The sequence below is a fragment of the Balearica regulorum genome, chromosome 2 (genome assembly GCF_011004875.1).
Source record: "Balearica regulorum gibbericeps isolate bBalReg1 chromosome 2, bBalReg1.pri, whole genome shotgun sequence".
In the NCBI taxonomy this organism is placed as follows: domain Eukaryota; kingdom Metazoa; phylum Chordata; class Aves; order Gruiformes; family Gruidae; genus Balearica; species Balearica regulorum.
This window is the reverse complement of record NC_046185.1, coordinates 144,590,307-144,614,406: the sequence shown is the minus strand read 5'-3', so window position 1 is coordinate 144,614,406 and position 24,100 is coordinate 144,590,307. Positions and strand designations below refer to the sequence as shown.

Below are 24,100 nucleotides of genomic sequence, written 5' to 3'. Positions count from 1 at the left end.
ATTATCATCCTTTCCATTTCTGCAAGACTTTGTTTCATCTTCAGAATGCATTTTAATTGGTTTGAGAAACAAAGTACCTCAGGAAAAACTACCAATAATATTTAACTGAGAGAATGCAAAGCTAATAATCTGAAAACTTGTATTCTGATGTGCTGTTTGAAACCAGCTTGTCTTCAGTTTTTAAGCAAGACCCTCAGCGGTGTCCTCCGCATAACCCTTGGTAATATGTAATTTCAAAGCATGCAGATTTCTGCAGTTTAATTAATACAAAATAAACAGTAAAATGTATTTTAAAGTAGAATGAAATTTCACTGGATATTTTTGCTTGGTTTTTAATATCCACTGTTGAACAATTCCCCTAATATGGACTTTTTAAGATGACAGATTTAATTACTTACTCTGTATAATGGTAAATGAGTAAAGAATTCTGTTCAGATGCCTAAGATATATAACTTCAATCTGTGGGCTGTAATCCAAGTATTTAGACAGTTTGTCAGTTATTTATCATCTCTGAAACTGAAGTCAGTAGGCAAAACCACTTGAAAACGTTGAAATGATTCCCCCTGAATCAGGTGTAATATTTCTTACTGATATGTGGCTATTCTGAAGCTTAACATTTGCAATATGCTTTGACTATTTGGAAACAAAAGCTGTGGATGAAAATTATAGGCAAAAACTATTGTTGACTTAGTCTGAGATAGAAGTTCCTTTTATTTTCATGAATATTCTGATGCTTTGCTTTTGGACATGATACGGGAATCCTGAGGCAAGCACCTAAAAGAGGTGCTCTATCCACAAGAAAGAGACAGGGGTTATGGGCAGGTGGACTGCAGCTGCTGTTATAATGTTTGCAGGTAACAGTACAAGAACCATAGCCATGGCCAGTGCTCAGCTGCACAAGCAGCAACACACACATAAACTCCTAAAGCTAGATGAGCAGGAGCAGTCAGAGAAGGCTGCGTTAGTGCTCCGTGAGCCTTCTCAGAAATGTCAGCTCTGGTTTTGTGTCTCAAGCACCAAACTATTTACCAACTGAACTGATGCAAATTTTCTCTACAGCTGGGAGCTGAAAGTTTTAAATTGTGCAGTTATATTAAATTTCTTTTGGATGAGAGCATATGCTCAGAACAGTTTTCTTTTATGATACTTGTGAATATACTTACCAGACATTTCTTTTTGTGAAGCAATCTCATCCTAGAAACAGATTTTTCCTCAGTGTCAAGCAATAAAAAACATCTCTATCTTCATTGCTGCCAGTTTCATCAATTATATAATTAACTTATTTTAAGATTATTATTTTAATTTAGGTGACATAAAAGTGCACTGTACATCTGTTTTAAAGTCTGTGATATATTAAATTGAACTAAACATTGAATTTCCTGTCCACGGCTGCAAAATCAAGCAATTATGCAATGCTTTAATCTTCTATTAGCAGGAAACATTAAACTCATCTAGTACAAAATACTGATGTCAGTGGTAAAATGCCTATTTTCTTGCAGGTGAAAAGTTTCACTTTAACATAACTGTAGCATTTTAATATCCTGTATTGTAAATTTCTATATCTGTTCTTTAAATATTATAGGGCACCTGAAATTCAATGCAGAATGATAGTGGTGTTGAACATAGTATCTCTTAAAGAACTAATTCATTCAGGAAAATGACACTCAAACTCTGTATCTGGAATCAAATTACCCAGACTAAATGAAAACGTCTTTGTTCTTGTAATACTCAGAAATATTTTTAATACACGGGAAGACTCTTCTTTAATCTTCTCCTTTATCTTAATATATTTTGTGACAAATATGATTAAATTAGGAGAAATAAATGAAAGGCCATTGAGTTAAATGCCAAGATAAACATTATCTACCATCATTGATTGCCTCCAGTAGAACTGCTTAACGTAGTACAAGCTGGGAAGAGCAGTTAGTGTCTACTGCCTTAGTCTAGGTTTTAAGAACTCTGACTTAAGTAGACATGGTAGCAATGCTGTCAGGACTGTAAATTGATACTATTTCCTTGAGCAGAAAAGAGAGTGGGGATCCTGGACAGTAATCAAAAGCTCATAAGAATATTGCTCGTTGGATTAGACAGAACACTGCATATATTGAATTGAACAGGATATACATGAAGAAGAAAAGAAAAAGAAATTTCTAAAAGAAAATGCAGACTAACTTAAATATTGTCTGAACAAATGAGGCCATCATGTGGCAAATTAAAGACATGGCCACAGAAAGAAAAACCATTGATTAGTATTATTGGTGAAAATGAAGAAAATGCACACCTTCCATCATGACCTCAAAGGAAAGTGGTGTGAAAGTTCAGACACAGAAATTCCTCTTGGCTTTTCATTTTTTCATGAGGAATTCTAGAGAAATTTTGAAGGATATTTTAGAAGTTATCAAAGAAAGATTTTTAGATGGAAATCACATTTTTTCCACCTTTAAAGTCTCATAGGTGTGTTGGGTTTGTGTGGCAAGGTTTTGGTAGCGGGGGGCCAAAGGGGTGGCTTCTGTGAGAAGCTGCTACAAGCTTCCCCTGTGTCTGATAGAGCCAATGCCAGCCGGCTCCAAGATGGACCCGCCGCTGGCCAAGGCCAAGCCAATCAGCGCCTCTGTGATAACATATTTAAGAAGGAGAAAAAACAGTTAGGGAGAGCTTTTGCAGCCAGAGAGAGGAGTGAGAAGATGTAAGAAACTCTGCAGACACCAAGGTCAGTGAAGAAGGAGGGGGAGGAGGTGCTCCAGGCACAGGAGCAGAGATCCCCCTGCAGCCTGTGGTGAAGACCATGGTGAAGCAGGCTGTCCCCCTGCAGCCCATGGAGGAAGGATGAGGGGGTGTAGAGATTCCACTTGCAGCCCATGGAGGACCCCACGCTGGAGCAGGTGGAGACACCTGAAGGAGGCTGTGGCCCTGTGGGAAGCCCACACTGGAGCAAGCTCCTGGCAGGACCTGTGGAGAGAGGAGCCCACGCCAGAGCAGGTTTGCTGGCAGGACTTGTGACCCCGTGGGGGACCCACACTGGAGCAGTTTGCTCCTGAAGGTCTGCACCCCGTGGGAGAGACCCACACTGGAGCAGTTCATGAAGGACTGTAGCCTGTGGGAAGGACTCACGTTGGAGAAGTTCGTGAAGGACTGTCTCCCGTGAGAGGGACTCCATGCTGGAGCAGGGGAACGATGAGAGGAGTCCTCCCTCTGAGGAGGAAGAAGCGGCAGAAACAAAGTGTGATGAACTGACTGTAGCCCCCACTCCCCATCCCCTTGTGCTGCTGGAGGGGGCGGAGGTTGAAGCTGGGAGTGAAGTTGAGCCCGGGAAGATGGGAGGGGTGGGGGGAGGTGTTTTAAGATTTGATTTTATTTCTCATTCCTCTACTCTGTTTTGCTTAGTGATAAATTAGATGAATTCCCTCTCTAAGTTCAGTCTGTTTTGCTCGTGGCGATAACTAGTGAGTGATCTCTCCCTGTCCTTATCTCGACCCATAAGCTTTTCATCGTACTTTTTCTCCCCTGTCTGGTGAATGAGGGGAGTGATAGAGCGGCTCTGGTGGGCACCTGGCCCCCAGCCAGGGCCAACGCACCACAATAGGTAATAATGGAAGAATGACAGTTAGGAATGATCATGTCTTCAAAGGAAAGATTTCAAATGAGCAACTAAATTTCTGATGATTTATCGAGCTCCTCAGGAAATTGCAGGAAATGAAATTATAAACATTTGCAAAAGTAGATTCTTGTATGCTTCATTGAATATACCGTTAACAATTTGAATCTTGAAATATTAGCATCCTGAACTGTAATTCTCAACTCTAGCATGCATGAAGATTAATGTCCAAGTTGTTTCTGATCTAGCAGATATGTAAATAACTCTCATCTTTAATAATTCATCTTCTCTTACATTGAAGAATAGACAGGTACATAGAGATAAATCTTCTGTAGAGCTACCAACAGAAAATCTTGGGAAAACTTAATTTCAATTAGGAATTTCTATGCTGAATTCACTTTGTGGATGGAGAAATGTCATAATTCCATAGTGCCTTCTTCTACCCGTTCCTTGGAATGTGTGCATAAATTTTGTTTGTCTGCTTTTTGGAAATGGACATATTGTTTTACATCACTATGAAATATGTGTCTGTCAGGGAATGACTGAAGAGTTTGTACAACAAACAGGCACATTGATTTATCCAAAATGAAAGCTGTACAAGATGTGATGTATGTACAAGTATAGGTAAGAAGAAATTAATATTGGGGAAAGCCAAGAGTGCCTAGAAAGAAAAAGTGCGAAGCCAATGTTAACCAAACAGCTTGTCAGAGCCCTAGTGGTGAATAGATAGTACATAATGCTAGTCATTGTACACCTATAGTAGCTTAATCCTTTCTAAGTTCTGCCCTGACTCTTTTTATATATTGCTGTAAAAAAAAGCTAACCTAATTAAGGACACTTGAAAAGTAGATGGGAACTAGGAGTTACTGTGTCAGATAGATATGCATTCCATCTCCCTCAACATTGCTTCATTTTAACATCTTACATATCCTGAATTTAATTTTTTTTCTTAGATTCCCCAGTAATCAAGTTATTCACTTAACCCATTTTCATAAGTGATTTGAGAACCAGATCAGAATTAACATGGAAGTAAAACTATTCCTGTTTGTTAGATGATGTAAGGACCATGATATTTTATTTTATTTATATGCTGTATTCAAAAAAATTGTTAACATGTTTACCTCTGTTACTAAGCAAATGAATGATACAATTTCTACTCATGGACACTTAAAGTGAATCTATTAAGATACAGATTATATACACATTATATATGCAGACACAGTCTTTACTTTTAAGTTACCTAAAATATAAATGATTTTAAATGTTTGAGCATTTTAAAACAGCCCAATACAATTTCTAGTATTTCCACTAAAAATGTCTCTGTCTTGGCGAATACAAAGCTGCAGCTACTATTTACAGATCTACATTTAGGAAGCATTATGTAGTGTGGCATCTAAGATGTCTATTTTAATACAGCAGTCATTCAAGGTGTGACTCATTTACTCTACACTAAGGCATTGACAATGTAGGCATTTATGACGATCATGCTCATATCCTTTAATGAAAAGATACATTACAAGGTTGCTGTTAATCTGGCCTGCTAGCGACAGCAACTCTAGAATGGGATGGACTGTGCCCTGGAACTTATTGGCCAGACCTTTGTTAACCCTGCAGAAGATGGGCTTGCTTAGAGAAATGAGCTTAGGCATGAATGTTCACTTTCAGTTACAGTCCTGTCCTAGACCTCTACAACAACAGCATTATTACATTGATCTCCTTAGTTAACAGAGTACAGCCAGAATGAAATGTACACAGGAATAAGCATACAAAGATGAAAGGAAATGTACTCACTTTACAATGACAGGGATTGCTAAAGATAGCTCTCCTTGTGTGTTCTGCTCTTTTCCTTCCTGGTCTCTGCTTCTAATATCTCTACAGTCCATGGAATTGACAGCAAAGGATTTGAAGTAGCTGCTCGTCCTGCTTCTTACTTTCTGCTTTCAGTTTACTGCATTAAAATAACTAGAATAAAAGATATTGTTCTGTCTTAGAAATACAGAATGAATACAGACTAAACTACATTGTTCTAGATAATTTATCTAGAAGAAAGACTGGGTACTTGACCATAACAATTATTTAGACTGTCTATAGATACATTTACAATGTGCCTTTTTCTGCACAAGAATTGCTAGTTATCTGGTTTTACCCTGTATTCATAGTCAGTGTGCCACATTTCTCTTCCAAGTTGTGCTCTTCTTTCCTTTCAATGACCAAGTCTACAAGGTAGATTGGATTTTGAGGGAGAGGAATAGGAGGAAGAGTTATAAACGTACAAATACACAACACATCTTGAGGAAGAGATTAATTATATGTCTATTTGTACTATGAATGATTATAAGGATTACTCATTAACAAATATTTCAAGGAGATCTTTACTGTCTTGCAGAAATGAATGCTACCAGGAAGTTTGTTTCCATAGACAAATACAGCAGCAAGAAAGACACAATAAAATGATTTACTCATAAGGAAGGAGAATTGGTTCCATTAAAGCCAGATTGATGGGGAGTCATTGTCAGGGTGGAAGACTGTTGAACATCTCCTGACATGTGGGATAGATTGGGAAGAACTTTGAGGGAATACCTGAAGAAGACACTAGTGGAGATCCAGAACTGATTTACAGTCTTTGTTTGGAGATGGTACATGGTCTATAGCATTGGTGAGAAATACTCCCTCAGAATCTTTTGACGGGAGGGAGAATGCTGGAGTTCATTTATGCTCTCGCTCTATGTCAGAAATTATAGAAGGGCTTAGTAGTGAGGTATTTGTTGCACATGGAACAGCAAATTGCCCTTGTGAGGGTAAGTATGCTGGAGAATGCTAGGCAATAGGACACTGTAATATTCAACACACTGATAAAAATCTGCAGTAAGAAAGGCTTTCTAGACCTAAACCCCATTTTTCTTCTGACAGCTGTTTCAGTAGGAGGGCTAATCAGACTACTGAACTTAAGTGCCTCTTGCTTCCTTTTTCCCCACAGTCAGTGGCACATGCTTGGAAAGTGGTTAGGAATCCCAAGGTGGTGTCAATGCTGACATCTCTCTAAAGACTTGTTCCAAACATAATGCAGCAAGAGGCACAAGAAATGTGTGAAAAACACTGCTAGATTACCTTTCTCCAGAAAGGTAAGTTCAGAGGAAAAATGGCCTATTACTTCAGAATAACAACACACATATATCATGAAGTGTTTAGGGTGCTTATGGTCAAAGGTGAGTGCTGACTATTTCAATGAGGAGGATTCAGAGCTCAGACAAGTATCTTAAGACATCAAGGTGCACCAAAATGTCTCTGAAAAGGCAGAGCTATGAAGTGAGATCTCTTATGCCCTGTAGAAAGACATGGTAGGATAATGGTCCTTAAAACAAAATTGTCGTAGATAAGTCAACCCTTCCTTTGAGTCAAGCATTATAATGTAAAAGTGTATTAATAGAATACGGTGAAGAACACATTTTTGGAGGTGTTCCTGTCTGTCCTTTTGGCTTTGTGACTAAAAGTTACATGATGAGGCATCTGGTAGTAGTAACATGGTTGTTGTGGTCTCCTGAAAGGAAAGCAATTGTGAGCAGCAGCATAGTTATTTAAGCATTTATTGTGGATTTGGAAACAAGGACCCATTATCCTTAAAGGAAAGTGCTTCCATTCCTTACAGCCCCTTTCAACTGAAAGTTAAGTGTTTAGCAATTATTATGCAAACTTTTGCATAAATCTCAACAAAGGAGAAATACTTCTTCAGAAATGTGGAAGAAAAGGACAGGGAAAAATAGATTGTTTTGGAAATTTCTTACATTTGACATGAATTTCTGAAATAGATTTTAAACTATATGGCCAAAATTTTCAAAACTGATTTTCAGATGTCTGTGGTAAAACATTTTGAGTGCTGCTTGATTTTCAGGAAGAGCTAAATTTGTCTGGTAAGTCAAGCATCTTTGAAATGAGACAAGTTGGGGAAACAATCCAATCATTATTAATCCAACCATTAGAAATTGTATCATCAAGAATTAAAAACCCTGGTTTTAAAAATAAAAGACTAAAATCCATAATTTTGTTTAAAAAAGCAACTTAAGTATGTTGTCACTTGAATCTTTAGATTATAATGTTAAAGAATATCTATGCCATTCTTGCAATTGCAAGTATAACTTATTTATATTATGGTGCAGACTAATAGCCTTACTCATGGACAAGAACCTTATTGCATCAAGTAATGCATAAATAGGAAACAAACAAATTTCCTAGTCAAATTGTTTTTCCATCTAAGACAGGAACAAAAGAAAACAGGCAAGTGATTCAAGAGGAATACAATTAGTGCATCAATCAACATTCTGGAGAGTGTTAGGTTTTGGGTGTATAAACATCTAAAAATGTAGATAAGACAGATCATATGTATAAACCTCAGGGAATCAGAAATTGGTATGACGGAAGTGTGTAAGACCAATTAATCAGGCCAGTTTTAAACTTAAAAACAAAACTTTACTGCACAGATATTCATTCACAATATACATTCCTAATGGTTAGTTCTTGATAATTATTAATCACTATTACTACATATTCAAAGCAGTTAGTCCTTAACAGTCATCCTAAATTAGCAACTAATATACAACACCACAGAGCTGATGCCATGTAATTAGCACCGATGGTTACAGTCCTTGAGAGTCTTAGTCATCAGGGTTATCAGGTTCAAGAGCTCTTCAATGACGGAAGCTAACACTGAAAAGGATGCCCTCCTTCCCCCTTCTCCAAGCCCAAATTCAAGATTTTCACCTTTTATAAAATATTTCAGTCTTTTGAGAGTTCTTAGCCCTTGACCTCTGACCCCTAGGACTTTGGGAAACTTGGAGATACAACTTTCCCAGGTGCCTTGACTTGCCCATCAGTTGTGGGTTTTTTCTTATCTGCTGCTTCTTTTCTGTGTCATACTTAAAGCAGTCTTTTCCAGCTCTTAAGGTTGCACCTCTTCAATGATCAGTAACTGACCAGTGAGGTACTTACAGTTCTGGGACCTTTGTTTTCAGCCTGCTTCCATATTTTCAAAACCTTTGCTGTCATCCCAGGCTAAAACTCCACATCATAACAAGAGACATCTGCCATCAAGCTCCAGCTGACCTGCAAGTTCTCGTAACAAGTTAATTACAAACCTAATAGGCCAGGACTGGCTGTGCCTTACACAGGTACAGCAAGGATAAGTCTTGAGGTTTGTTTCTGGCAATAGCAAAACTATTTTTACTGAGTATGAAAATGTTTATAGGCTGTTTACCAGACATGCCTTATTAGTGTTATTTTGACAGAGTTTAAAGCAAGCTAATATTAATTACATTTGGCTTAGCGTGCTTCTGCTTTTCTGAGTGCAATAGGCCTCTGCTTTGGCCACATAGTAGAGTGGTTTGAATAATGAAAACAATAGTGAGAAACTGGTACATATTTACTTAGTATTTCTTGGTTTTGTAGGACTTATGAAAGGAAGGTGGAAAACCAGAAGTATCAAGACTGACTATTGATATTGAAATAATTACAGTAACAAAAATAGCAGTATTGAAATAATTACAGTGACAATTCAGAGATAAGTACTGCCTTTAATTTACATGTTGCATGACCCACTTTGAACATTGACCAGAGAATAGTAGATGCCTTTTTCAGCCAGGAGCTGCTGATGGGTCCCTTGCTCTATGACCTTGCCATTCTGGACCACGGCAATCTTGTCGGCATTTTGGATGGTGGAGAGGCGGTGAGCTATCACGATGCAGGTGCGACCTTCTCTGGCTTTATCCAGTGCTTCCTGAACAATCTGCACAATGAACAAACCAAAAAGGTGAACTATTCTGGCAGCTGTCATGAGATACTTATAAATATCTAAAAGCTGGATGTCAAGAGGATGGGGCTAGACTCTTTTCAGTGGTGCCTAGTGACAGGACAAGGGGCAATGGGCACAAACTGGAAAACAGGAAGTTCCATCTCAATATGAGAAAAAACTTCTTCACTTTGAGGGTGACAGAGCCCTGGAACAGGCTGCCCAGAGAGCTTGTGGAGTCTCCTTCTCTGGAGATATTCAAAACCTGCCTGGACATGATCCTGTGCAACCTGCTCTAGGTGATCCTGCTTCAGCAGGGAAGTTGGACTAGATGATCTCCAGAGGTCCCTTCCAACCCCTACTGCTCTGTGATTGTGTGATATACCTCAATTGCCATCTGTGAAGTAAACTGTAATATGACAGTGAGGGAAAGGGATTATCTGTGGCTTTAGCTTCCTGTTTTAGAATTAGTCTATGTTGGCAAAGAGTCAAAACTGTCATAGCAGATGATGCCATGATAGCTAAGAGGATGAGATAGAATCAGGCTCATAACTGAGATGCATGGTAGGACAAGAAGAGAAAGTGGTCATAAATTGCAGGGGAAGTTCAGACTGGATATAAGAAAAACATTCACTGCAAGGATAATTAAGCATGGGAACAGGGACAAAAGAGAGCTTATTGAATTTCCTTGGAGGTTTTCAAGGACCCTACTGGGGTTCTTATCTATGAGGGTGGTGAGGCACTGGAACAGGTTGCCCAGAGAAGTTGTGGATGCTCCCTCCCTAGAAGTGTTCAAGGCCAGGTTGGATGGGGCTTTGAGCAACCTGGTCTAGTGGAGAGTGTCTCTGCCCATGGCAGGGGGGTTGGAACTAGATGACTAGACTTTAAGGTCCTTTCCAACCCAAACCATTCTATGATTCCGTGATACTGGAAACAGCACTAAGCAACCTAGTCTGAATTCAGTATCGGTCCTTGTTTGAAGGGGATGTTTGATTAGAGACCTCCACAGGTCCCTTCCATGACTGATTAATTATATATGGGAGTTAAGTCAGTAATCTTAGGTCAACTATTACCATACTGGTTCTCATGATTTTGCAGGGAGTCTCATGAATCATGTTTTTCTTAAAGCTAGCACTGGCAGAAAAAGACAAGAATCTGTGATTTCTTTTCTTTATTCCTTATGTTTATTAACGCAGAATAAAATAAGAGATGAAATTTCTGTACCTAACTGGCGCATAATTAAGAAATCAAAGAATCCTGGAATAGTTTAATAGCATTTCTGGCATTTCCCCCTCAAACCTGATATTTTTATGCCTAGAATTAATCAAAAATTAGCACATTGGGTTTGAGCTTTTCAGATTATAATATTTGTTATAAATATTTGCCTCATTAATAGTAAGTATTTTTGTAGAATCTGTGTTGATTTTCTACAGCTAGATTGTGCTTCTATTATACCAAGATTGCAGCTTTGGGCTTAAGAAAGAAAGAAGTATTCTAGCAATTTTTTCGCTGGAAGTTTGCATATTAGCCATAAATATATACCAAGGACTGGGGAGCAATGGGACAAGCAAGAAAAACTATGAAAGCAAGATATGGCAGTTTCCCAGAAAAAAAGTTCTCTGGCAGCATCCTCAGTGTTTTCAGTTTCAGAAGTTTGTGCCTCCTGATTCAATTTTATAGCACTTTTCCAGTTGAAGCCTGAAGAATTCCAGGCAAAAAATGCCTTCTTCATTACCTATGCCTATTACCTATGCCTACTGCCATACAGATGCAAAAAATTATGGATTTTTTTGCAGGGAGGAGTGAAACTTTTACGCTTGTCTATTGTTAGCATAAATATGTCATTTGCATAAAATGCTGTATTTCCAGTTTTGGGCTTTAATCTGTGGGAGTGAAAACAATAATCGTAATACAAACAAACATGGATTTAGATTCCAGATTCCTGGCTCACGATCAAGTTACCTTTTCACTTTCTGTATCTAAGGCAGACGTAGCTTCATCCAGTAGCAGAATTTGGGGCTGACGTACAAGAGCTCGGGCAATAGCAATACGTTGTTTCTGACCACCAGAAAGCTGAGTTCCTTTGTCTCCTACACGAGTATTGTATTTCTAGAAACAACATATTAAGTTCAGACTATGAATACAAATCAATTCTGTAGTATATTTAAGCGTATTGACCCTGACACCAGCCATCCATAAACTGCATATTCCATGCCAATAGCTCTCTGAAAACAGATAACCAGAATTACTATCTGCCACAGATCTATAGATCTTTCGGTAGGAAACTTCAATTCACTTGTAGCATCAAGCATTTCATAAATCCAAAGCAACAACCCCTCTAAGGCTGGAAGAAAACATTATTCTCAATCAAGAGACAGAACACCACAGCTCAGTGAAAGTCTATGACAATACTGGGGATCAAACCCTGACCTTAAACACTCCAAGCTAGCATCCTAACCAATCAGTTATTCTAACCCATATTTATTCATCCTGAAGAAAAAAATAGCAATGTATAAGATGTATCAGTTTTAGGCCAAATTATATACTATATATATAGACATTTATACACTTTATCTATATCTATACCACAGTTTTGGACAGTTATGCTTTTAATTTAGTTATGTCAGTTAAGGTAGACCAGCCAGGTCTCCAGACAAACTCAAGTGCAGGTCACAGTAGTCTCTGAGGTATTACATATTTGGTTGCAAAAATCACCAAAGTTTTATGAGACATTATATACCACAACATTTCTCTAAAAAGTTTTGGAAAGAGCAGATCTTGATAAGTCATTAGAAATTAAACGTGATCTGCAAAAATCATGGGCTTTGGCCTTTGTATTTTTTCAAGAAAAGCAAAAAGCAGCTTAACAGCCTGAAATTAAGCTGAATATACACAATATGTAACTAAGTTGGCAACTTGATTGCTTTACAAAGTTTTGGACACAAGTTGACATAGGTTAGAAATTGATTTGTCAAACCCACAGAAGAAAAATCCATCCAAAACTAAATGATAAAACACGACTTCTATCTTAGGAAGTTCCCAAGTCACAAATTAAACAAAATTAGATGAGAATTCAGGGAAAATGTGATTAAATGTTTAGTCTTTTTGAATAACCATTTGTAAATACATCTTGCTGGTCACTGCGTGGGACAGGATGCTGTGTGCAACAGACCTTTCATCTGACCCAAGATATTCATTCTTATATTATTATGTGTTGGTGAGGTATATATATAGGAAAAACTTTCTTGTTAATTTTTGAACTGTAGGAATACTAGAAATTTAAATTCTGACTAGGTATAACTGGAAGAAATGCATAAGAAACTTGTCAGTCTAGCAGAGTCTTTTACATATGCTTGAGATAAACAGGAGCTTAAAAAGAAACGTTTAACTCACTTAAAAAACCCACCCCACACTTTCAGCTCTCAGTTATAATTGTGGCTTTTCTTCCCTGATATCTTAAATGTTAAGCTCTCCACCTGACAATGGAGTTTCCCAGAGTGAAAATAAGTATGGTAAAGACAATTAAGAAAGGATAAGATTTAAAAATCTGTTTCAGATCTATTTGCATCTCAGGGAATTATTGTACTCCAGGGAATCATAAATGGACACAATTTTTTCCACTGCCACAGTAGGTTACCTCCAGTTCTGAGTAGGAGAGAAAAGGAATAACTTACATCTGGCAGAGAGTCAATGAAGGAATGAATATTGGCTTCCTTTGCTGCATTAACAATTTCCTCATGTGACACCTGCCGACTGTTATCTCCATATGCGATGTTTTCAGCAACAGTGCAGTCAAACAGGATTGGTTCTTGTGAGACGATACCAATTTGAGCTCTCAGCCACTGGATATTTAGTGTCTTTGCATTTTTGCCATCAAACAGCTGATAAACCAAACATTTTAAATTTCAGTCACATGGCTATATGTGTATTTGAGACTTACTGTAAATTCATCCACAGAAGTTGTGCAATCGCATCTCTTTCCTTAGAGATACCATATCAAAAGCTTACATAATCCCTTCCCCTACTTCTACTCTACGTTCCAAAATTTTCTAAGGGCAATTATATAAAAGTGAGGTTAGTCCCTTCTGTTGCCTCAGTCCTTTTCTTTGTCTCAAGATTTAATCAGGATTTTGAAGACAGTGGAAGATAGGATATGCTGAAACAACTTCAAAGAACTTTGGGTAAAGTTCTCTCATTTCTTCGGTGGGAAAACTTTCCTCTATTTTGCATATATATTCCCACTGAAGGAACAGATTTTCAGTACTATTCCATTAAAATAAAGGAAGTGTTGGGCTCATTCATTCACACACTTCTAAGCCAAGTATCCAATCTTAAATTTAATTGCGATATAATGCTTGACAATGGACAAATTTACTTCTGGATTCCTTAAGATGTCATTTGCAGCCAGTTCTCTTTACTGCCAACTCTGTCACACTTCTGCTAAACTTGGCTACTGAGTTGCTATCACTGTCTATTAGATAAATGACAACAGATTATTTTTTTTTATTATTATTTTTTCTGGATAGATCAGTTTCATAATTATACAAGTCATATCAACTTGGACACAAACATACCAGGATGCTAAGAGGGCTGTTACATCTCCACTAGAATCATCTAGTACAGTGCTCAGGCTCTGTATTGAGTGACATGACCAGCTGGATAACTGTAGAACTGCCCCTTTCATAGCATGGCTACTGGACGTGATTAATCTACTAATTGCGTAGTTTTTCCTAGAACAGCCAATTCACAGCCAATATAACTGTTTTTCAAAGGAAAGATCATAATGAACCTGATTCAAAATCCACTGAAATCAGTGGCAGCATTTCTACATCTGCAGACATAATGGGGGGAAAAAAAAGGTACAAAGGAAAAATTGCTTTCAACTAGATAGGTATTTGCCATCTCTTTTCCTTAGAATTGCAATGGATTTGCAGGTTGATAAGATCCGCTTCCTGTTCCTTATTTGATGTGAAAAATCACTGATGAAGCCAGAGAACTCAGTGACTATGCATTTTGGATTCCTCATACCAAACAGCACAACTTTCAGGCATAGTTACTCTCTTTACCAGACTAGCATAGTGCTCACTGTGGTGAAAAGCTCTTCTGACAGTTAGTGCTTTTAAGCATACACTCCTTTCACTCAGTTCACAGAATAATTCAGCTTGTGAATTTTGACAGAGGTCTGTGCTTTTCCCTTCAGTAAACCACTGTAGGTTATTTATGGATACAAGGTCAAAAACATTGGTGATGAATTTGCACTTAGTTAAATATACTTTTGGGACACCTATGCTGCTTCTTTCTTCACATCAATTTGCTACACTGGACCTGTATGGGCATTTCCAGTCTCAAAAACAATCTTGCCCATTGCATCTAGGCCTTATTTAAGTATTGCTTTATCTTTTGTGAGTATCTCTGCAGAGACAAGTTCTGAAATCCTTCTTATTCTTACCTCATCCAACTCAAAATTTATGAGTTCTTTTTCAAACAAAATCTCTGAGCACATTTACATCAAAGAGAAAATGGCAATAAACAGTACCATTATGTGACAAAATACGTAAAGTTGCTAAATAAGTAGTGTGGGAAACCCTAGATGCATTTTAAACCAAAATTACTAGAAGTATTTACAATCTATTGCTTGGTAAGTGGGCATACTATGAAAGATATTTCTGACAAGTAAAAGTTATGATAAAAATTATTTTTGTATAAATGTTCGCTATTTTAGGAAAGAACATAGATGAAAAATTCTATTACTACATTATACAAAAGTAGATATGTGTAATTAATAACTTTTGAAGTGTTCTTAACATAAAAACCTCAGGAAATTTGCTCTGAATTCAAAGGCATCATTAGGCTGTGGATCAGGCATATTTTTACCACACAGATCTTGTTTCATTAGTTCATTATACTGTTGGAAACCGGGACTTTTTCCATTACATTATTAATTGCATTTAAATAAGGAACCCTGCTGAGCCATTGCTTGTCTTTAACATTAAAAATATTTTTAAATTAAAACTAGAAATATCTATTATACTTTATCACATAGCATAAAAACAAATAAGTACACCCTCACTTAACACGTTACAAATTTCTTACAAAAATACTTACAATTTCTCCATCAAGTGGATCATAAAATCTCTCAAACAGCTGAACAACAGTGCTCTTTCCACAGCCACTGCTACCAACAAGAGCCAGTGTTTGTCCCTTTTCTACTTTTAGATTCAAACCTTGGAGGATTTTGACCTCTGGTCGGTTTGGGTAGTTAAATGCCACGTCTTTGATCATTATGCTTCCCCCAAATGTTTCCTATAATTGAAATAGTATCACTGTTACATCTTTAAGACAATTTGACAGATGATTCAAACAGAATTGCAGAAGAGTGAAACCAACAGAGTTTTGCACTTGCTGGAATGCTGACTTTAACTCTGTGGTCTGAATCTTTGTGAAGCTATAAAAATCAAAGTACATCACTGAAATATTTTGAAAATGCTCATAATTCTGCTGGTTGAATTCCACACAAGTTGCACCTTAACCAGATTTTCAAAACAAATAACCTTTAGGCAGTGTGGGCAAAAGCAAGATTCACAACAGAGAGCTTGGTCTGGAGGATGTGTTTGGATAGAGTTTTGAGAGTACATCGAGATAAGGAGGTAATCAGAAGGAGAGGAAAAATCAGTTTGAAGGAAGTGAGAAGAGTACTGTCCATATTATCAATAAATAATATCACCCATTACCCATGGCTTACTTACAGGCTTCTCTCCTTCCTCGCTGTAACTGTCTATTGAGGGGACTCTTTCAAACAGCTGAAACAAGTGGGCTGCTGATACCTTGGCTTTGGCATAGTCTGGAGCAAAAGAGCTGCTTTGTCCTAATGCCATTGCACCAAATACAACAGCTGAAAACACTCTATGAAAGAAATCAGGAAAAAAAAATCAATAAATAGACAATGCAGAAAAAGCCAATGGAAATGGAGATGCAGTCAACTTTTACTCAGAGAAAAAACAGGGCTATATTTAAAAAGAATAAAGTAGTAACAAACTATTATTTCTTTACCCATTTAGCTCCAGAAATGTGTTTTTATCCTCTTTTAATGAAATGAAATAAAGAAGCCTCCATTCCAAATCCAATGTTTTTGTTACTTATTAGCACTAATTTCTTTAATTATTAATACTAGTTAATTATATTAAGTCTCACCTGGGGCTAGGAGGAAAGTAGTCAATGGATGGTAAAATCATTACTCTAATTCTGTTCTACTATTGCTGTGGTTTCCTCTCTACAGTTCAATGACCTCTGGGAGTTAGTGATTAATTTTTAAGGCTTTAAGGAAAATAAGAAATCAAGCCTGTAACAAGGTGACAATAAAGATTTAGTCTGATACCACAGCTCTGCTGGAAAAAAAATTGAAGGGTTCGCAACAGCAAAAAAAGTTTGAAAACTACACTATTATTGTTTTATGGTGAATGTAGATGTATCTTTACAGGCTACATTAGAATGGTTTAAGAACCTGCTGTCCTCAACTATTAATTACTGCCACACAATGCAGAATTACTCATCACTGAGAAATGGTAATTGACATGAGACCTCTTAGCCTGTTTTAAGGCAGAGTAAAATAAATTCATTTATATGAATTTTTATCTTTTATCTTCCAAGCTATATAAACTAATCTGTTTTATTCTGCATTTGAACAGCCTAGAAGGTCTCACACAGTTTTAGGTCAGACAATCCCTTCCAAATCTAACTGAGCCCCTGGGAGTTCACTCCCTCAGATGGCTAGAGATGTTCAGCTCGCAGATGGGATGCAGACACTTTCCAACATCTTCCACTCAAAATGAGCTGGGTTAGCTATCTTTAATCAGACTGCCAACAAAAAATTGGTATGATTGGCCTTTCTTAGTTATTGAGGTCACTGATACCCATACTGGTAGAATCTCATTCTTTTCCTACTTGTTTCTGTAGGCCTGTATTGAGTTATTGCCTCTTAAATTAGAAATTATATTTCTTCTGAGTTTATATATGATCTAGAAGAATGGGACATTGGTTGTGATAGGGATTCTTAGGTATTATGTTAAATGATTGGATAAACAATGATTATAAACCCAAAATATAAAGGTAAGAAGCTAAGGATAAGGTATTCCAAATTTCAAAATAATTCCTTTAATTTTTGTACAGTTCCTGCCCTTAAAAGCCTATAAAGTGCCCTTAGAGACAAATCATTGTACTATTCCTTGTATAATTTCAGATTGCAATGGATACATCTTCTAAGAATACTGCAAATTAGAATCATATTTTATTTGTAGTACCTGTCTAAATTAAAAACAAAATACTCCACTTGACTATGGGTATGTACAGTACTCTCCATACTGTTCTTACATTCATGGTTCATACTTTCATTTCCCACAGTAAATTGGTTCATTTAGTGAACACGTTTCTTATATGAATGTCATCTAAAATAATTTAGTTATTCTTCCATTATAGTGAACAGCATCTACCTTATGGAATCCTATTCTCCAATTATTTGACATATATTTTAGAGAAGATTTCAAATTTCAATGAATAAACCTAACATAAAAATAATAAAGATGATGACCCATTCTTAAAAAGATTTTTACAATATTATTATGCTTCAACAAACAGATACAACTATGTTTTTTGTAGAACATACAAAGGACCTCACAGCTACATGAACATTAAGATTGGTGAGAATAAACAATGTGACATAAGTAGGATACTGTTTCAAGCTCTGAAAACATAGTAGTCCCAAATAAATACAGAAAATGAAATCCAAAACCAAGCCTACTTGGACAGCTCAGACTGTGTGGTCACCTAAAGTATCCACTTTGTAATATGCTTTATTATATTTAAGTATAGAAGAATTTGCCTGTTTTCTCATATATTACCCAATGGATTCATGACATCTCTAACAGTAAACAAAGACCTTTGCCTGGACTGACAGAAAGAAGATTGCAAAAGAGATACTTACAAAAACACACTTTTATACTTCATGTGTCCATTTACCACTAGATAGGCACCAAACCGGAAACAGCCAGCATAGGTAAAGAACATCATTGCTTGTGAAAGGGCAAAACAAAATCCAAATATATGTGCCTTCTTCACAGAATTTCTGTAAGAAAGAATGCATATTTTCATAAAAATGTGCAATCATACTTAATTCCTAATATGCAAAAAGCAGTTAATTGACTTCATATGATACTGTTGTGAATGGGAAGTATATTCATGCTTAAACAACACAATCCCTTGTTTCCTATTAGACTATGTACAAGGGAAAGTTAGTTTTGTTTCCAGAATTTTATTTACTTCCAAGAACAGTTTGGATATGGCTGCAGAAAAAGGTGACACCTTAGCTACTATGTCTAATTATTGTCTTACTATCTCACAGTTTGAGTATTAAAACACTTTACAGTTCAGTCCATGATTACCACTTTGAAGATGTAAATAACGTTTGAAATTGTACTACTGCATCACATAAGAGGGGGGGGAAAAAAAAGGAGCAGAACTATTAGCTCACTTTCAGCCAAAGCCAAATTTTTGTGTAATTTTTTCTTTACTTGCAATTTTGTGTTAACCAAGCTATTAAACAGTTCAATATTATACACTCGAGAATCTGTTTCTTTTCAATTTAATCAGTCAAAATTCCTCTTTTTAATAAGATTAAGCCTGCACGTATGATGCAGAAATTAGATTTTGGATGATAAAACTATGCCTATAACTAAAAGTAAGGCAGAGAGAAAATTTTCTGTAACTACGAATTCTATCAGAAAAAAGAGAGAACATATTTTAACTTTATTGATGCTATTACTAAGCCACAACTGTATGGTTCCTTCTGGAAAAAAACTCAAAACAAAACAAACAGGAGCCAGATTCACAAGGATGCTTTTTTGATTAAGAGGCTGTTGCCACTTCTCTTTTACATAGCTGATTTGTGCATTACTCCAGTATAACAGAAGACCTAAGCTCAATTTTTATAAAATAGAAACTCTTTGCCTCATCAGTAGTTTAACATACACTGAAACATTAACTGAAAAGCACATGTCCTATCTCTTCCAGACAAATTGACCCATAGGGCAATAAGTTCTTTCTTATACTAGAACAACATTAAGATGAAAGTCTTGGAGCAATCCCATCAATGTCAACCCTGAGAATGGTTAGGCACCGTCTTCCAAGTTGTGAGATATGGACTCAAAACCTAGCAGCCTGAGAAAATAGCTAAAGTAGTATCTTTTACATCCTGCACTGTGCTCTAATGACTCAGTTATTATGGTGGATGTATTAGCAGCACCCCGACTTGTGTCCCATCATATCTGTGTACATATGCTGTCATTTCCTTCACTTTTTCTCATGGAAGTCTGAAAATGAAACATTTTGTTCTAGAACAACTAAAACTTTATTTGACAGTATCTTTTCAGGTTTTTTACTTTAAGAATTTTTAATTTTGATTTAGCCCAGGCAGATTTGTATTCCTTTTTTTTCTTCTTTCAGTCACAAACAAACAAGTAATTATTCAAATGTTTTCAATCCTATTCATACTTTCAAAAATGGCTTAATGCAATATTCAATTTACTTTAAAAAGTTTTTAATTAAATATCTGAAACACTTCAGATGGGAGGTTAGATTATATGACTTCCAAAGCTCACTTAAAACTAACATTTTTCCAAAGCAAGTGACATTGCAATAGAAGATACCTATATTATCACAGAAAATTAATTAAATCAAAGAACGAAAATGTTGGCTGCTGGTTGCATTTCTTAATTAAAAATATGCAAAATATTTACATTAATTCTGAGGTAATTAAATTATACATTAAATCATACACATGAACAAAAAAAAATAATCAATGTTAATCCAAGTAAATGTTTGTAATTTATCCCACAATGTAAATATAAGGGGGTTTTAGCTTAGTTATTTTTATTATACCTGTATGGTACATGCAAATGTTCTCCATACATAAACTCAAATTTTCTTTCTCTGGTCAGACTAACAACAGTTCTAATATTTTCTATGGCTTCTGTCGCAATCTGCAATAGAAACACAAATGTTTTAATCAAAAGTTAAGATTATGTTGCAATTCCTTATTTTAAACTAATAAAAAGAGCCTGCTGGAATATAACTTTATATTTTTCATAAGTTATTAAACTCACATACCTTTGATAGCAAAAGTAAGCATTTTACTTTTTTCTTTTTATGACAATGAGATTTTCTGATGATGGTCAGAATTTTCTGATAAGATCTCTTTAATGTCCTCCAAATAAATAGTGAAAAGCCATTAGACAGTACTGACAATTATGGAGAAAATATTCTATAAGAAAAATGGCAATTTAGCATTCAACTTCCAGTCCACTGAGTTTGGGTTAGAATCAGAATGTCCAGGTTACTTATGTGCCTAGAGCCTAACTTAGATCTCTGCAGTGAATATTTCATCTGATCAATAATACCTTCTTTAAGTGTGCAGATTCTTTAGACTTGAGTTATTTGCATACACAAAGGTACATAATAACATTTGAAGGCAGTAGATGCATGCCTGTGTAGAAGCAACTGATTCAAGATTTTTATGTAGTCTGTTAAGTCTATACAGGTGCCCAGAAAGTCTTCCTCAATGACCACATAGTGAAGCTAGGAGCCACTATGATCAATTCAGTCCGTACACATGCAGAAAAGGATGATGCTTAGAAACAGCCAACAGAAAACACCTGGAACACCTGGAACAATCACATCTCTTTAGACACCAGAACTAGTGCAGCATCCCTCTACAGACCTCTGGTTGAAACCCTGGGCTTGAGTCCATGACCTACAGATTGCCTTCAGTGCAACATGTGGTATGTTGGCCTCAGCTGCTGTTGTTCTTGGAGGGCAGGGATTCCCACGTGTATTGTATTATACCTGACAAACCCATAGGGATGGATGTTTTCAATTTCCTAATTTATCTCAAGTAGTAAACATCTATATCAAGGCTCTATTCAGTTGCCAGCCAGTCTCATTTCTAAGGACGGGTGTTTAGCAGAAGAGCTCACTTAGGAGCATAGATACTGTACAAATGCACAGTAATGCATTTAAGTTTATAACTCAGAGAACTGTATGTACAAGAAAGTATACATTAGCAGGAAATGAATACAGACAATACCAACAGTAATGTAGCTAGACTTTTGTAGACTGACCCTCAAGGCTTTAAGATATTTTGCTGAAATATACATTTCATGCTTTATGCTATTAGTCTAAGAAAGACCATAAGGTACAGTCATTTGGTGTATTGCATGGCTATTTTCCATAAAGCTCTTTGAGAACCAGTGCTTTGGAGCACTGTGCTTCTCTGGACCTACTTCTTTGAACTCCCTGTTTCCAGCTCATGCCTAGAAGTCAGCAAAGTCCCTGTTCTGCACAAAGCTTTGTGAACTGAGCACTTATACAAAAAGCAGGAGAGAAGCATGAGCACTTTAAAGAAGTCATCGTACTACAACAGGGCTGTCAGTCTCATTTCAGTGCCTGGTAAAATTATGGAGAGTGTTATTCTGGGAGTTCTTGAAAAAAACACTTGAGACACAATGCAGTCATTGGTCATAGCCTGCACAGATTCACGACGGGGAAGTCCTGTTTAACTAAATTTCCTTTTATGACAAGGTCACCCACCTAGTTGACCAAGGAAAGCCAGTAGATGTGGGGTTTTTTATTTTTTTTATTTTAGCAAAGCTTTTGATACTGTCTCTCACACTATCCTTCTGGACAAAATGTCCATCATACAGCTAGACAAGCGCATAACAATTGGCTGACGGGTCGGGCTCAAAGCGTTATAGTAAATGGGGTTACATCAGGCTGGCAGCCAGTCACTAGTGGGGTTCCTGAGGGCTCAATTTTAGTGCCAGTGCTCTTTGATGTTGTTATAAATGACCTGGATGCGGGAGTCAAATGTACAGTAAGTAAGTTTGGCAATGATACTAAATTAGGAGGACTCCCTGAAGCTAGAGAGGCCCTCCAGAGAGATCTGGATAGACTAGAGAGCTCGGTAATTACCAACTGTATGAAATTTAACAAGAGCAAGTGCTGGATTCTGCACCTGGGACAGGGTAATCCTGGATATACATACAAATTGGATGAGAAACTGCAGAGCAGCCACACAGAAAGAGATCTGGAGGTTTGGGTTGATGGCAAGTTGAATATGAGTCAATTGTGTGCCCTGGCAGCCAAAAGAGCCAATCGTGTCCTGGGGTGCATTAAGCACAGCATAGCTAGGCGGTCAAGGGAGGTGATTGTCCCAGTCTACACTGCACTGGTGTGGCCCCACCTTGAGTACTGAGCGCAATTTTGGGTGCCTCAATATAAGAAGGACATCAGACTATTAGAGTGTGTCCAAAGGAGGGTGAAAGGTCTCAAGGGCAGCAATTATGAGGAGTGGCTGAGGTCACTTGGTTTGTTCAGCTTAGAGAAGGCTGAAGAGTGTCCTCATCGCAGTCTACAGCTTCCTCAAGGGGGGCAGCGGAGGGGGAGGTGCTGATCTCCTCTCTCTGGTGACCAGTGACAGGACACGAGGAAATGGAATGAAGCTGCATCAGAGGAAGTTCAGATTGGACATTAGGAAAAGGTTCTTCACTGAAAGGGTGGTCGGTCACTGGAACAGGCTCCTCAGGGAAGTGGTCATGGCACCAAGCCTGTCAGAGTTCAAGGAGCATCTGGACGACGCTCTTAGTCCTATGGTTTAGTTCCAGGTAGTCCTGTGAGGAGCAGGGAGTTGGACTTCATGATCCTTATGGTTCCCTTCCAATGTGAGATATTCTATGATTCTGATTCTACGAACAGAATGAAATTCTATTCTGAAAAGTGATCCTGTATATTATGTCTTACAGGACACCAGAGTTATGGCAATTCACCATACAGTTCAAATGCCTACAGTTTAAAACAGAAAAAGAAATAACCTCCATATCTCGCTACTTTTTTGTAAGTTAAACCACAGCCTTGAAAGTGTTTTTCTTCATGAACTGTTACCAAAGATTTTTAAACTGTGGTACCGTTATCTTTGTTCTAAAATATAGGGATATAATTCTCTTATAGCTGCAGTAATGCTTGTGCCACTGTTTGAAAATTTGCATATAATTGACTAACTCATTGATTTGAATGTAATACACAATGTTAATAGTAACAATGAAATGAAATAAATTTTATTTTTCATAGTTATATTGTCTCAACAATACTCAAAGAAGTAGGCTGTTTTTCTGTTAGTAAAGTAAGTTCAGCCAGCCTTTGCAGAAAGCAAATTTTCCAGGTAGAACCCCATTTTCATTGAAGAAAACTGATTTATTTTTTTTTTAAATGGTAATTTAATAAAATGCCTATAGTCTAGTGCTTGCTTAGGTGGCTTTGAGAAAAGAAACTCATACATTGCTAAGAAAAGAAAGTATTTTCTCCAGCTTTTCCAAAAAATCATAAATTTTCATAACAGCTGTGCTAATTCTTCAGAATCTGCTGCATTAAGAAAGTCTCTAGTGCCTATTCCAAGAATTGCCAACTTTTTTCTGTCATATCTTACAACAAAACAATATGAAATATTTTTTCTGCCATTAGAAAGAAGAAGCAGAAGAAATGTAGTCAGTGTAGTCAGTTGAAAGGAAAGGAAATGCATCCTTTGGCTTGTACAAAAAAGCCCACGGAAAGATCATTACTCAGAATTTTCTGTGGACTTGGAGGGACAAAAATGCTTTTGAGCAACTTTATCTACAGACATGATG

At 37.0% G+C, this 24,100-nt stretch overlaps 1 protein-coding gene across 2 annotated transcripts in view; it reads right to left on the bottom strand.

Annotated features, from left to right (window-relative positions):
- Positions 1 to 8,057: 8,057 nt before the first annotated feature.
- LOC104638885 (ATP-dependent translocase ABCB1-like) overlaps positions 8,058 to 24,100 on the bottom strand; it is a 59,121-nt gene continuing 43,078 nt past the window's right edge. For both annotated transcript variants that reach the window (XM_075746255.1, XM_075746256.1), the window contains exons 23-29: positions 20,304 to 20,404; positions 18,352 to 18,492; positions 16,121 to 16,277; positions 15,480 to 15,677; positions 13,049 to 13,255; positions 11,337 to 11,483; positions 8,058 to 9,371 (exon numbers count right to left, since the gene is read on the bottom strand). In XM_075746255.1, coding sequence (XP_075602370.1) covers positions 9,165 to 9,371; positions 11,337 to 11,483; positions 13,049 to 13,255; positions 15,480 to 15,677; positions 16,121 to 16,277; positions 18,352 to 18,492; positions 20,304 to 20,404 — 1,158 coding nt within the window. In that variant the 3' untranslated portion in view covers positions 8,058 to 9,164. The remainder of the gene's footprint in view (positions 9,372 to 11,336; positions 11,484 to 13,048; positions 13,256 to 15,479; positions 15,678 to 16,120; positions 16,278 to 18,351; positions 18,493 to 20,303; positions 20,405 to 24,100) is intronic.